Source organism: Giraffa tippelskirchi, chromosome X (assembly GCF_054371585.1).
Source record: "Giraffa tippelskirchi isolate mGirTip1 chromosome X, T2T-mGirTip1v1.2.pri, whole genome shotgun sequence".
NCBI classification, from domain to species: Eukaryota; Metazoa; Chordata; class Mammalia; order Artiodactyla; family Giraffidae; genus Giraffa; species Giraffa tippelskirchi.
Window position 1 is genome coordinate 104,449,370 of NC_137289.1, and position 12,519 is coordinate 104,461,888.

Consider the following 12,519-nt stretch of genomic DNA (forward strand, 5'->3'; position numbering starts at 1 on the left):
GGGGACTGAACAGGGAAGTGCGGGCTGCATTGCTCAGGGTAAGGACTGGGCTTGAATGCCCTGAGGACAATCTGAGGGAGCTAACGTGAGATCGCAACCCAAACTGTGAGATAGCCAGAGAGAGAGAAAACAAAAAACAAAAGAGAAAAAAGAGAGTGTGAAAGTGAACTTTCTCATGAAAAGCTCTAACCTAAGGCACTGCCGGCCCACTCACAGAACAAAGGACTGAGTGAATACCAGAGGAGAACTAGCCAGCTGCGGAAGCTACCCATCCCCTGCCAGAGGCAGAGAGGCAGACCGGTGACAGCCAGAGCCAGAAAGGGGCAATCTTGGCCCCAGAGATGGCATCCTCTACCAAACTGTGAGCAGGCTTCAGTTGCTAACCAAGTCTTCCTGGGATCCTGGACGGTTGACATTCGCCAGGAGGGTCGCAGTCAGAGATCAGCTCCCCAGAGGAGACACACAGCACGCCTGAGATGGCACTCCCACTGCGCACCCAGGAGAGTGAGTGGCTGTGACCAGGGAGGTGATAAGATGCACCACACTCCTGGGGAGAGTGTGCTCACCAAACACCTGGTTGCCTGAGCTGCTTGGACCTAGGAAGAGCACAAAACACAGGCCCAACCGAGTCTGTGCCTTTGTGGAGTACCCGAGAACCTGAACCTGAGCAGCTTAGACCTGGGCAGTGCATGCAACCTAGGGCCCGCTTTAGACAGTTCCCCTGCAGAGCAACCTGGAGCCTGTGCAGTGTAGACCTGGCAAACCAACTTGCCGTGTGCAGGGTCAAACCCACTGTGGCCCATACACTGCGAGCACTCCACACACATGCCAGTGATATTTGTTTTGCAGTGTTCTTCCCTCCCCACAGCAGAACAGAACAAGTAAGCCTAAATAAGTGACCACCTTTGCACCCTTGTGTCAGGGCAGAAATTAGACACTGAAGAGACTTGCAAACAGAAGAAGCCAAAATAAACAAAGGGAACTGCTTTGGAAGTGACAGGTGCAACAGATTAAAACCCTGAAGTTAGCACCGACTACATTGGAAGGGGCCTATATACCTTGAGAAGAAGTATAAGCTGGAACAAGAAATATCTGAAACTGAACTGACCCCACACTTCCCGCAACAGCTCCAGAGAAATTCCTAGATATATTTTACTATTATCATTTTTAATTTTTTTTTATTTTAAGTCCTTTGTTACAACTTTAATTTTCATTTTGATAATCTACTATACGTGCCAAAAAAAAACACCTTATTTTTAAAGCAGGTTTCATATATATTTTTTATAATTTTTGTGATTTTATTTTTTTAATATTGTATTTTTTGAGAGCCTAACCTCTACTCTAGATTTTTAATCGTTTTGGTAAATAGCCACCCAAGTCCAAGAATCACAGAGAGTCCCAAATAGGATAAACCCAAGGTGAAACACCCAAAGACAAATATTAATCAAATTAACAAAGATCAAACACAAAGAAAAATATTAAAAGCAGCAAATGTCAAACAATAAATAACACGCAAGGGGATTCCCATAAGGATAACATCTGATCTTTCAATAGAAACTCTTCAGGTCAGAAGGGAATGGCAGGACATACTTAAAAGTGATGAAAGAGAAAAACCTACAACCCAGATTACTGTACACAGCATGGACCTCATTCAAATATGAAGGAGAAATCAAAAGCTTTACAGACAAGCAAAAGCTGACAGAATTCAGCACCACTAAAACAACTCTTCAACAAATGCTAAAGGATATTCTCTAGACAGGAAACACAGAAAAGGTGTATAAACTCGAACCCAAAACAACAAAGAAAATGGCAACAGGATCATACTTATCAATAATTACCTTAAATGTAAATGGGTTGAATGCCCCAACCAAAAGACAAAGACTAGCTGAATGGATACAAAAATAAGACCCCTATGTATGCTATCTACAGGAGACCCACCTCAAAACAAAGGACACATACAGACTGAAAGTGAAGGGCTGGAAAAAGATATTTCAAGCAAATGGAGACCAAAAGAAAGCAGGAGTAGCAATACTCATATCGGATGAAATAGACTTCAAAATAAAGGCCATGAAAGAGAAAAAGAAGGCACTACATAATGATGAACAAATCAACCCAAGAAGAAGATATAACAATTATAGATATATATGCACCCAACATAGGAGCACCACAATATGTAAGGCAAATACTAACAAGTATGAAAGGGGAAATTAACAGTGACACAATAACAGTAGGAGACTTTAATACCCCACTCACACCTATGGATAGATCAACTAAACAGAAAATTAGCAAGGAAACACAATCTTTAAATGATACGATGGATCAGTTAAGCCTAACTGATATCTGTAGGACATTTCACCCCAAAACAATGAATTTCACCTTTTTCTCAAGTGCACACGGAACCTTATTCAGGATAGATCATATCCTGGGCCATAAATCTAGTTTTGGTAAATTAAAAAAAAAAAAACGAAGTCCTTCCAACCATCTTTCCTGAACACAATGTGGTAAGATTAGATGTCAACTACAGGAAAAAAAAAAACTATTAAAAATGCAGACATATGGAGGCTAAACAACACGCTTCTGAATAACCAACAAATCACAGAAGAAATCAAAAAAGAAATCAAAATATGCATAGAAAAAAATGAAAATGAAAACATGACAATGCAAAATGTATGGGACTCAGTAAAAGCATTGCTAAGGGGAAGGTTCACAGCAGTAAAAGCTTACCTCCAGAAACAAGAGAAAAATAAAATAAATAACCTAACTCTACACCTAAAGCAACTAGAAAAGGAAGAAATGAAGAACTCCTGGGTTAGTAGAAGGAGAGAAATAAAAATTAGGGAAGAAATAAATGCAAAAGAAACAAAGGAGACCATAGCTAAAATCAACAAAGCTAAAAACTGGTTCTTTGAGATGATAAATAAAATAGACAAACCATTAGTCAGACTCATTAAGAAAAAAAGGGAGAAGAATCAAATCAACAAAATTAGAAATGAAAATGGAGAAATCACAACAGACAGCACAGAAATACAAAGGATCATAAGAGACTACTATCGGCAACTATATGCCAATAAAATGGACAACTTGAAAGAAATGGACAAATTCTTAGAAAAGTATAACTTTCCAAAACTGAACCAGGAAGAAATAGAAAATCTTAACAGACCCATCACAAGCACAGAAATCTAAACTGTAATCCAAAATCTTCCAGCAAACAAAAGCCCGGGACCAGATGGCTTCACAGCTGAACTCTACCAAAAATTTAGAGAAGAGCTAACACCTATCCTACTCAAATTCTTCCAGAAAATTGCAGACGAAGGTTAACTGCCAAACTCACTCTATGAGGCCACCATCACCCTAATAGCAAAACCAGACAAAGATGCCACAAAAGAAGAAACTGAAGGCCAATATCACTGATGGACATACATGCAAAAATCCTCAACAAAATTCTAGCAAACAGAATCCATCAACATATTAAAAAGATCATATATCATGACCAAGTGGGCTTTATCCCAGGGATGCAAGAATTCCTTAATATCTGCAAAGCAATCAATGGCATATACCACTTTAACAAATTGAAAGATAAAAACCATGATTATCTCAATAGATGCAGAGAAAGCCTTTGACAAAATTCAACATCCATTTATGATAAAAAACCCTCCAGAAAGCAGGCATAGAAGGAACATACCTCAACGTAATAAAAGCCATATATGATAAACCCACAGCAAACATTATCCTCAATGGTGAAAAATTGAAAGCATTTCCCCTAAACTCAGGAACAAGACAAGGGTGCCCAGTCTCACCACTACTATTCACCATAAAATTTGGAAATTTTAGCCACAGAAATTAGAGAAGAAAAAGGAATAAAAGGAATCCAGATTGGAAAAGAAGTAAAATTCTTACTGTTTGCAGATGACATGATCCTCTACATAGAAAGCCCTAAAGAGGCTACCAGAAAATTAGTAGAGCCAATCAATGAATATAGTAAAGTTGCAGAATATAAAATTAACACACAGAAATCCCTACCATTCCTATAACTAACAATGAGAAAAGACAAAGAGAAATTAAAGAAACAATTCCATTCACCATTGCAACAAAAATAATAAAATACGTAGGAATAAACCTACCTAAAGAAACAAATGACCTATATATAGAAAACTATAAAACACGGATGAAATAAATCAAAGATGATACAAATAGTTGGAGAAATATACCATGTTTATGGATCGGAAAAATCAATATAGTGAAAATGAGTATACTAATCAAAGCAATCTATACATTCGATGAAATGCATATCAAGCTACCAATGATACTTTTCAGGGGACTAGAACAAATCATTTCACAATTTGTATGGAAATACAAAAAACCTTGAATAGCCAAAGCAATTTTGAGAAAGAAGAATGGAACCTGGAGGAATCAACCTGCCTGACTTCAGACTATACACAAAGGTACTGTCATCATGACAGTTTGGTACTGGCACAAAGACAGAAATATAAATCAATGGTACAAAATAGAAAGCCCAGAGATAAATCCACACACCTATGGACACCTTATCTTTGACAAAGGAGGCAAGAATATACAATGGAGGAAAGACAATCTCTTTAACAAGTGCTGCTGGGAAAACTGGTCAACCACTTGTAAAAGAATGAAAGTAGAATGCTTTCTAACACCATACACAAAAATAAACTCAAAATGGATTAAAGACCTCAATGTAAGACCAGAAACTATAAAACTCCTAGAGGAAAACATAGGCAAAACACTCTCTGACATATATTGCAGCAGGATCCTCTATAACCCACCTCCCAGAGTATTGGAAATAAACGCAAAAAACAAATGGGACCTAGTTAAATTCAAAAGCTTATGCATAACGAAGGAAACTGTAAGGAAGATGAAAAGAGAGCCTTCAGAATGGGAGAAAATAATAGCATTAAAGCAACTGACAAAGAATTAATCTAAAAAATATACAAGCAGCTCATGCAGCTCAATTCCAGAGAAATAAACGACCCAATCAAAAAAAGGGCCAAAGAACTAAATAGACATTTCTCCAAAGAAGACATACAGATGGCTAACAAACACATGAAAAGATGCTCAACATCACTCATTATCAGAGAAATGCAAATCAAAACCACAGTGAGGTACCATCTCACGCCCGTCAGAATGGCTGCTATCAAAAAGTCTACAAACATAAATTCTGGAGAGGGTGTGGAGAAAAGGGAACCCTATTACACTGTTGGTGGGAATGCAAACTAGTACAGTCACTATGGAGGACAGCGTGGAGATTCCTTAAAAAACTGGAAATAGAACTGCCATATGGACCAACAATCCCACTGCTGGGCACACACACCAATGAAACCAGAATTGAAAGAGACACATGTACCCCAATGTTCATCACAGCACTGTTTACAATAGCCAGGACATGGAAGCAACCTAGATGTCCATTGGCAGACGAATAGATAAGAAAGCAGTGGTACATATACACATGGAATATTACTCAGCCATTAAAAAGAATGCATTTGGACCAGTTCTAATGAGGTGGATGAAACTGGAGCCTATATGCAGGGTGGAGTAAATCAGAAAGAAAACACCTATACATTATATTAATGCACATATATAGAATTTAGAAAGATGGTAACAATGACCCTATATGTGAGACAGCAAAAGAGACACAGATGTATAGAACAGTCTTTTGGACTCTGTGGGAGAAGTCGAGGGTGGAATTATTTGAGATAATAGCATTGAAACATGTATATTATCATATGTGAAATAGATCGCCAGTCCAGGTTCGATGCATGAGACAGGGTGCTCAGGGCTGGTGCACTGGGATGACCCTGAGGGATGAGAAGGGGAGGGACGTGAGAGGGGGGTTCAGGATAGGGAACACATGTACACTCATGGCTGATTCTTCTCAATGTATGGAAAAAACCACTACAATATTGTAAAGTAATTAGCCTCCAATTAAAATAAATAAATTAATTTTAAAAAAGAAAGAAAGAATAGATATGCAAAGTTAAATAGAGGTAGATGAAGAAGATTTAATACATTAGAGATTATCTGCAAGGGGAAAAGAACAGTAGGAAAGGCAAACGAAAGAATAAATTTAGAAAGAATATAATAGGTTTAAAAAGTTAAAATTATAAAAATAGAAATGAGAAAAAAATGGAAGAAGAAAGAAAAAAAGAGGTAAAAAAGGAATACTCCACAGAACTGCAAAAGCCCAATGTAGAGGCAGAGGTTTATAACAACAATAGAAAGTGTGACTAAATATACACATATACATATACACCCATAAGCAAAATCAAAAGAGTCCAACAAAAATTGACTACAATAGATTGACCCAGTGAACAAAGGAAACCAAAAATTGTATCTACCAGAACAAAGCTAATTAAAGCAGAAACTGGAAAACAAAACTAAAACAAGGTGCCAATTGGGGAATAAAGCAATGAAAATAAAACTAACACATACGTTGAAAGGAAAGGAGAGAAAGAAATAAGAGATATGCAAAGTTAAACAGAGGTAGATAAAGAAGATTTATATACATTAAAGATTAACTGCAAGGGGAAAAGAACAGTAGGAAAAGCAAAGGAATAAATGTAGAAAAATAATAATAGTTTTAAAAAATTAAAATAAAAAAAGAGAAAAGGAAAAAAAGAGAGGAAAACTCCACAGAACTGCAAACGCCCAATGTAGAGGCAGAGTTTTAGGACAACAATAAAAAATGTGACTGAGGAAATAGAAAAACAAAAACAAAAAACTCCAAAGCTTAATTGGATTTTGTAGTGCCAATAAAATTGACAACTGCAACAGAGGGGAGAAAAAAGAAAAAGAAAAAATCCAAAAGAATCTACAGAACAAGTCAAAAAATAAGAATAATAAATGATTTTCTTGAGTCTTTGCTGTCAGAGTTCTTTCCTGCGCTGGGAATCACAGTCCACCTTACCTCTCTAGGATGCCCTCCAATACTGTACTGATCTCTGGACCTGCTGTGGGGGCTGCTCAGATTCTAATCTGGTCCTATTCTTGTGTGGTCTTTACTCCAATGTCAACAGCTATCAGAGCTAGTGTATTTTCTTTTGTGGGAGCTCTCCATGTCCTTTTATATATTCCATAGACACAGAGTCTGCTTATTTTATCGTGTGGATTTAATCTGCAGCTTGTACAGCTATTGGGAAGATTTTGGGTCTTCTTCCTTAGCCACACTGCCCCTGGGTTTCAATTGTGGTTTTATTTCCACCTCTACACGTGTATCGTCCACTGGGCTTTAGCTCCTGAGGCTGCCCTGGAGGGCTTGGGTTTGCCCCTGTGAGGGCCAGGTGTGGAAGTGGTGCAGCTGCTTGGGTCACAGGGGTTCTGGCAGCACCAGTTACTCAGGGGGATTGGCGGCTAGAGCAGCAGGAAATATAGTGTTCTAGAAGGATATGGCAACCAGTATTGGCCAATACGCTCCAGTGTTCTTGCCTGGAGAACCCCCTCTCTGACAGAGAAGCCTGGCATGCCACAGTCTACAGGGTCGCAAAGAGTTGGACAGGACCGAAGCGACCGTGTGTGCACAAACCCAAGACTTTTTTCTTTTTTTTTTTTTTTTTGTCTGTGGCAGCTCTGCCCCAGTGAGAGTTGACTGTGAAGATGGTGCAGCTGCTTGGCTTGCAGGGACCCTGGCAGCGCCAAGTGTTCAGGGACACAAACTACCTCCACAGCAGGAGTTATGGCCCTATCAGTCTTTTTTCAAGCCTCTTGTAGCTGGCGATCAAAAGGCCTCTTCGGCCAGTCTTTCTCCCATTCAGGCATTTAGAGGGATCCCTTGCCTGGGGTCCTTCTCTGTTGTTCAGCGGGTCAGGCACATAGAGGAGCCCCCGTGACTGGGGTTTACTCTGTAGATTGGCACATAAGTCACTTAAAGGGGCACCCTGGGTGGGGTCCTACTCTGTAGTTCAGTGTGTGAGGCATTTGATGGGCCACCCCTCTCTATTGTTCAGCTGGCGATGCTGGCGTGTGGGGAGAGAGAGGCTATGGTGATGGCTCCACCCCCTATGCATGACTCAGGAGTATCACCTTGCTTCCATGGCTGCCTGGCTTTCCGACTTTCCTCCATAGGCATTTCCCCCCATGATCTCCTCCCTCATATCCCCTCAATGCGTCTCTCTGCAGTCAACAGCAGCCCTCGCACTGGGATTGCCCCAGAATCCCTAAACTCCAGCTCCCAGCTGCTACACCTTCCAGGGGACCTGCATCCCTGTCCAGGGTGTGTATGGCTGCAAGGACTGTCTGATTCTCATCCCATTTAGGCTGCCACAGATCAGCTGTTTCACTCTCAGCCTTAAATTGTTTCTCCTGTGACTCAGACAATTGCCCCACTATGGGGATCAGACCCCTGCTTCAGTTCCCCCAACTGCTGAGGTTAGGTCCAGTCCTACTAATACTCCTGTTTTTCCCCCTAGTTTCTTCGTTCTACCGAGTTTTGCATGATTCTATATATTCTTTTCCACTGGTTAGGTACTCCTGTCCGCTCTCAGCTGGTGTTCTAGATTCACTTCTGTGTCTGAAGGTGTATTCCTGATATATCTGTGGAGAGAGATGTACTCCATGTCCACCTACTCCACCACCATCTTGTTCTCTCAGCTTCACTCTTTTCTTTACAGCTTTCACATCTCTTTCAGCCTTTGCAGAATTGAAGAGAGTTAGAGTCTTGCTCTGGGTTAGGCTGATTTGATCTATCCAGACCATTCAACCTTTCTCCATATCAGCAATAAGGTTGTTTTCACTTTCTTATCATTTGTGTGTTCACTGAAGTAGCACCTTTAATTTCCTTCAAGAATGTTTCCCTTGCATTCACAACTTGGCTAACTATTTGGTGCAAGAGTAATAGCTTTCAGCCTGTCTCAGCTTTTGATGTACCTTCCTTCCTAAGTTTAATTATTTCTAGCTTTTGATTTAAAGTGAGAGACATATGACGCTTCCTCTCACTTGAATACTAGAGATCATTGTAGAATTATAAATTGACTTGACTTCATTATTGTTGTGTCTTAGGGAATAGTGAGGGCAGGGAAGAGAGAGATAGGGGAACAGTGGAGTAGTCAGAACACACAACACTTATGTATAGCATTCACCTTGTTATATAGATTTGTAGCATCCACAAACAATTACAATGTTAACATAAAATATCACTGATCATAGATCACCATAACAAATATAGTAATAGTGGAGAAGTTTGAAACATTGCAAGAAATACCAAAATGTGGCACAGAGGCATGAAGTGAACAAATGCTATTGGAAAAATGATGCCAATAGAGTTGCTCAACCAAGTCTTTCTCCCAAACCTTCAATTTGTGAAAAACATGATATCAGTGAAGTGCAATAAAGTGAAGTGCAATAAAATGAAAGATGCCATTTACCCAGATTCATCTAACGTTAACATTCCTCTGATTTTGGTATATTATTTGAATATACTCCCTTTACCTTCTCCTCTTCCCTTCTTTACATGTACACACACACAAACAGATATTGTTTTCCTCAGCCATTTGTGTTTAACTTGTGTCCATCACTCCTCTTTACTCCTGAAAATTCCATGGTATATTTCCTACAGAATATTCTTTGGAAACAATTTGAAATTCTGGATGATGTGATTCATTCAAACAGAAATTTATTATGTTTTTCCAGATTTTCTAGCTTTTCTTAGGAGTTAAGTTTCATCTAAAACTATTTAGTCTGCCACTAAAAGAAATAGACCTCTGACCTACCTCTATGATCCAATGCCCTAATTTTATTGAGATATTGTGTTTTACTATTTTCAGGTTCAGTCTCCTCTCATTAACCTTTTTTTATAGAATTTACTTGCTATTCCTACTTATTTATTTTTATATATGAATTTTTGCAATCAGTTTGTCTAATTCCCAAATAATTTGTTATTAAATTATGAATCAGTTTAGAAAAGACTAATATTGTTATCATTTTTATATTTCTACATAAGAAGACGGTTTGTCATTCCATATCTCCAGAACTTCTTTTGGAGTCCTCAGTAGCATTTCCTTTTCTCTCCGTCTTTCCTCTGCTCACAGCAAGATGGATTCTGGATATACTCTGAGTACTGTAACAATCACCTGGACGCCTGTATGGAGCTCTCCAAACTGATGAAGGACAGCCGCTACCAACACTTTTTTGAGGCCTGTCGCCTCTTGCAGCAAATGATCGACATTGCTATTGATGGTTTCCTTTTGACGCCAGTACAGAAGATCTGCAAGTATCCCTTACAGTTGGCTGAGCTCCTCAAGTATACCGCCCAGGACCACAGGTAAGGGATTGAGGGAGGCAGTAGTGAAGGAGAGAACCTCCACTACATGTTAGTCCTTATTGACAATATATGTTCTTTTGCCTTTTCTGAGCTGTTAGCTTATATGTACAATGGGATGATGATATATTCTTGCTTACTTCTCAAGACTCTTGTGTATATAAAGTGAGGTGGTGTTTATAAGAGTTGTTTATAAACTTGTAAATAAATATATACACAAAATCAGTGTGCATCATTATTGTACAACTTAAGACACTGTCTTCAGGAAGCTTATAGCCTGGTCCTTAGTCCTTAATTAAGCCAAGCAAAGGTGTTTGGCTGCTCAGTCATGTCCAACTCTTTGCAACCCCATGGACTGTAGCCCACCAGGTACCTCTGTCCATGGGATTTTCCAGGCAGGAATACTGGAGTGGGTTGTCATTTCCTTCTCCACAGGATGTTGCCAACCCAGGAAGCGAGCCTGCATCCCCTGTGTCTCCTGCACTGGCAGGTAGATTCTTTATCACTCTCCCACCTTGGGAAATTAGCCAAGGGAACCAACTTTTTATTCTTCTCTCCTTGATAGAGTCAAATATCCTGGTAACAGACTACTCAGCTTGTACTGACCTTAGAATTCTTCTGAAAGGCTACATTCCTGGACTTCTTTAGCCTTTTCCTCCCTCTTCTGCCTCATCCGAACTGTACTTTCTCCTTAGATCCATAGCATAACTAGGGGGAAATAGACTTGATAATTCCCCTGAAGTATTTTTAAAGTTTTTCAGTATTTTCAAGAAAACCCCAAAAGGATGAAAGAGCTTTATTTATCTCTCTGAATGGAAATAGTACTTCTAAGCCCCTATTAGTAAGATATATACTGGAAGTTGGGCTTTCCAGATGGATCAGTGGTAAAGGATCTGCCTGCTAAGCAGGAGATGCAGGTTCCATCCCTGGGTCAGGAAGATTCCCTGGAGAAGGAAATGGCAACCCACTCTAGTATTCTTGCCTAGGAAATCCCATGATCAGAGAAGCTTGGCAGTCACAGAGTCAGACATGACTGAGGGACTAAACCACCTTACTGGGAGCCATCTCCAGCAATGGGAGTGGCATACAGTAAACCATCCCCTAGTTTTGCATATCCTTTACTTCATGACCTAGAACCCCCAGGCTATTTATAGCATGCTTTTGATTGATATTAAATCTCTGACCTTAGGTTTGTTGGCCCAGCTTTCACCTCTCCTCCTGATTGAGCACTCCAAGAATAAAGAAGGCCTTTGCCCAATTTCTCTTAGTTTTTGTCTCCTTCTCATCAGGCTCATTTCTTACTTTCATTTAACTCTGTTGCCTAGTTTCCTTGGAGCTGACTTCCAGACTTAGTTGCATAAGGCCATGTGTGTGGGTCAGCTGGATTTATGTCAAGCTTCTAGGTCAATCTCTAGGTTCATTTTTAAGTTGATGTTGTTTCTTTAGCAAATCATGGGTCATGTGCTCCAGTGTTTCCGAAGCCCCAGATTTGAAACCAAATGTGGCAGCAGTGGACTCTCCCTTTGTGTAAGTAACACCACCAGTGATAGCTCTGCCTTCCTTGATCCATTGGCTGTGAGTGAAGTAGGTATAGAAAGACTTTGCAAAGGAAGACTCTGTGTTCTCTTCTCCCTGATTCTGTCTACTAGCTGGGGGATGGGAGTACTCAGACATGAAACTTGGAGGTGACTAAATCTCACTGAAAAGATTTAATATAGCCCATTACCAAAACCGAGTCCCAACTTTTCGAAAGAGAAGACTTGTGAGAGCTAATAGGATACTGAAGAACCCCCCACTAAATTAAAAATAAAAAATGAAAAACATTTATGGCCCTAAAATGGGAAGGGCCTTAAAGGAAGTTCTTCTAGTCAGACTTCCTCATTCTATGCCTGGAGAGACTGAGTCCCAGAGAGAGAAAATGACAAAGAGGAAGTCTGTGGCATAGCAGGGACACAAAGTATGGACAGTGGTCTGGGAGCCTAGCTTTTTACAGAGTCCTCCAAGTGCCCAGGAAGATTTGTGAGCCATTATACTCCACAGTCTGGAAGGCCTTTTCTAGCTCTGCCCTCTCATGATGTGATGAATTTAAATGGCCTCCACAGGTATATTTCAAGGTGCTAAGTGACCAGAAACAGCCACTATTGTACCGAAATCTCAGTGGAGCAGTTTTCAGACCAATGGTTCTAAAATCAGTATATTCAAAGAGTGATTCTCACATGTTTTTATATCACAGCTCATTTCCT

General features: G+C 39.9%; 1 protein-coding gene across 6 annotated transcripts in view; it reads left to right on the forward strand.

Annotated features, from left to right (window-relative positions):
• ARHGEF9 (Cdc42 guanine nucleotide exchange factor 9) overlaps positions 1–12,519 on the forward strand; it is a 440,519-nt gene that overhangs the window by 276,955 nt on the left and 151,045 nt on the right. For all 6 annotated transcript variants that reach the window (XM_081565580.1, XM_081565579.1, XM_081565581.1 and 3 more), the window contains one exon: positions 10,047–10,279. In XM_081565580.1, coding sequence (XP_081421706.1) covers positions 10,047–10,279 — 233 coding nt within the window. The remainder of the gene's footprint in view (positions 1–10,046; positions 10,280–12,519) is intronic.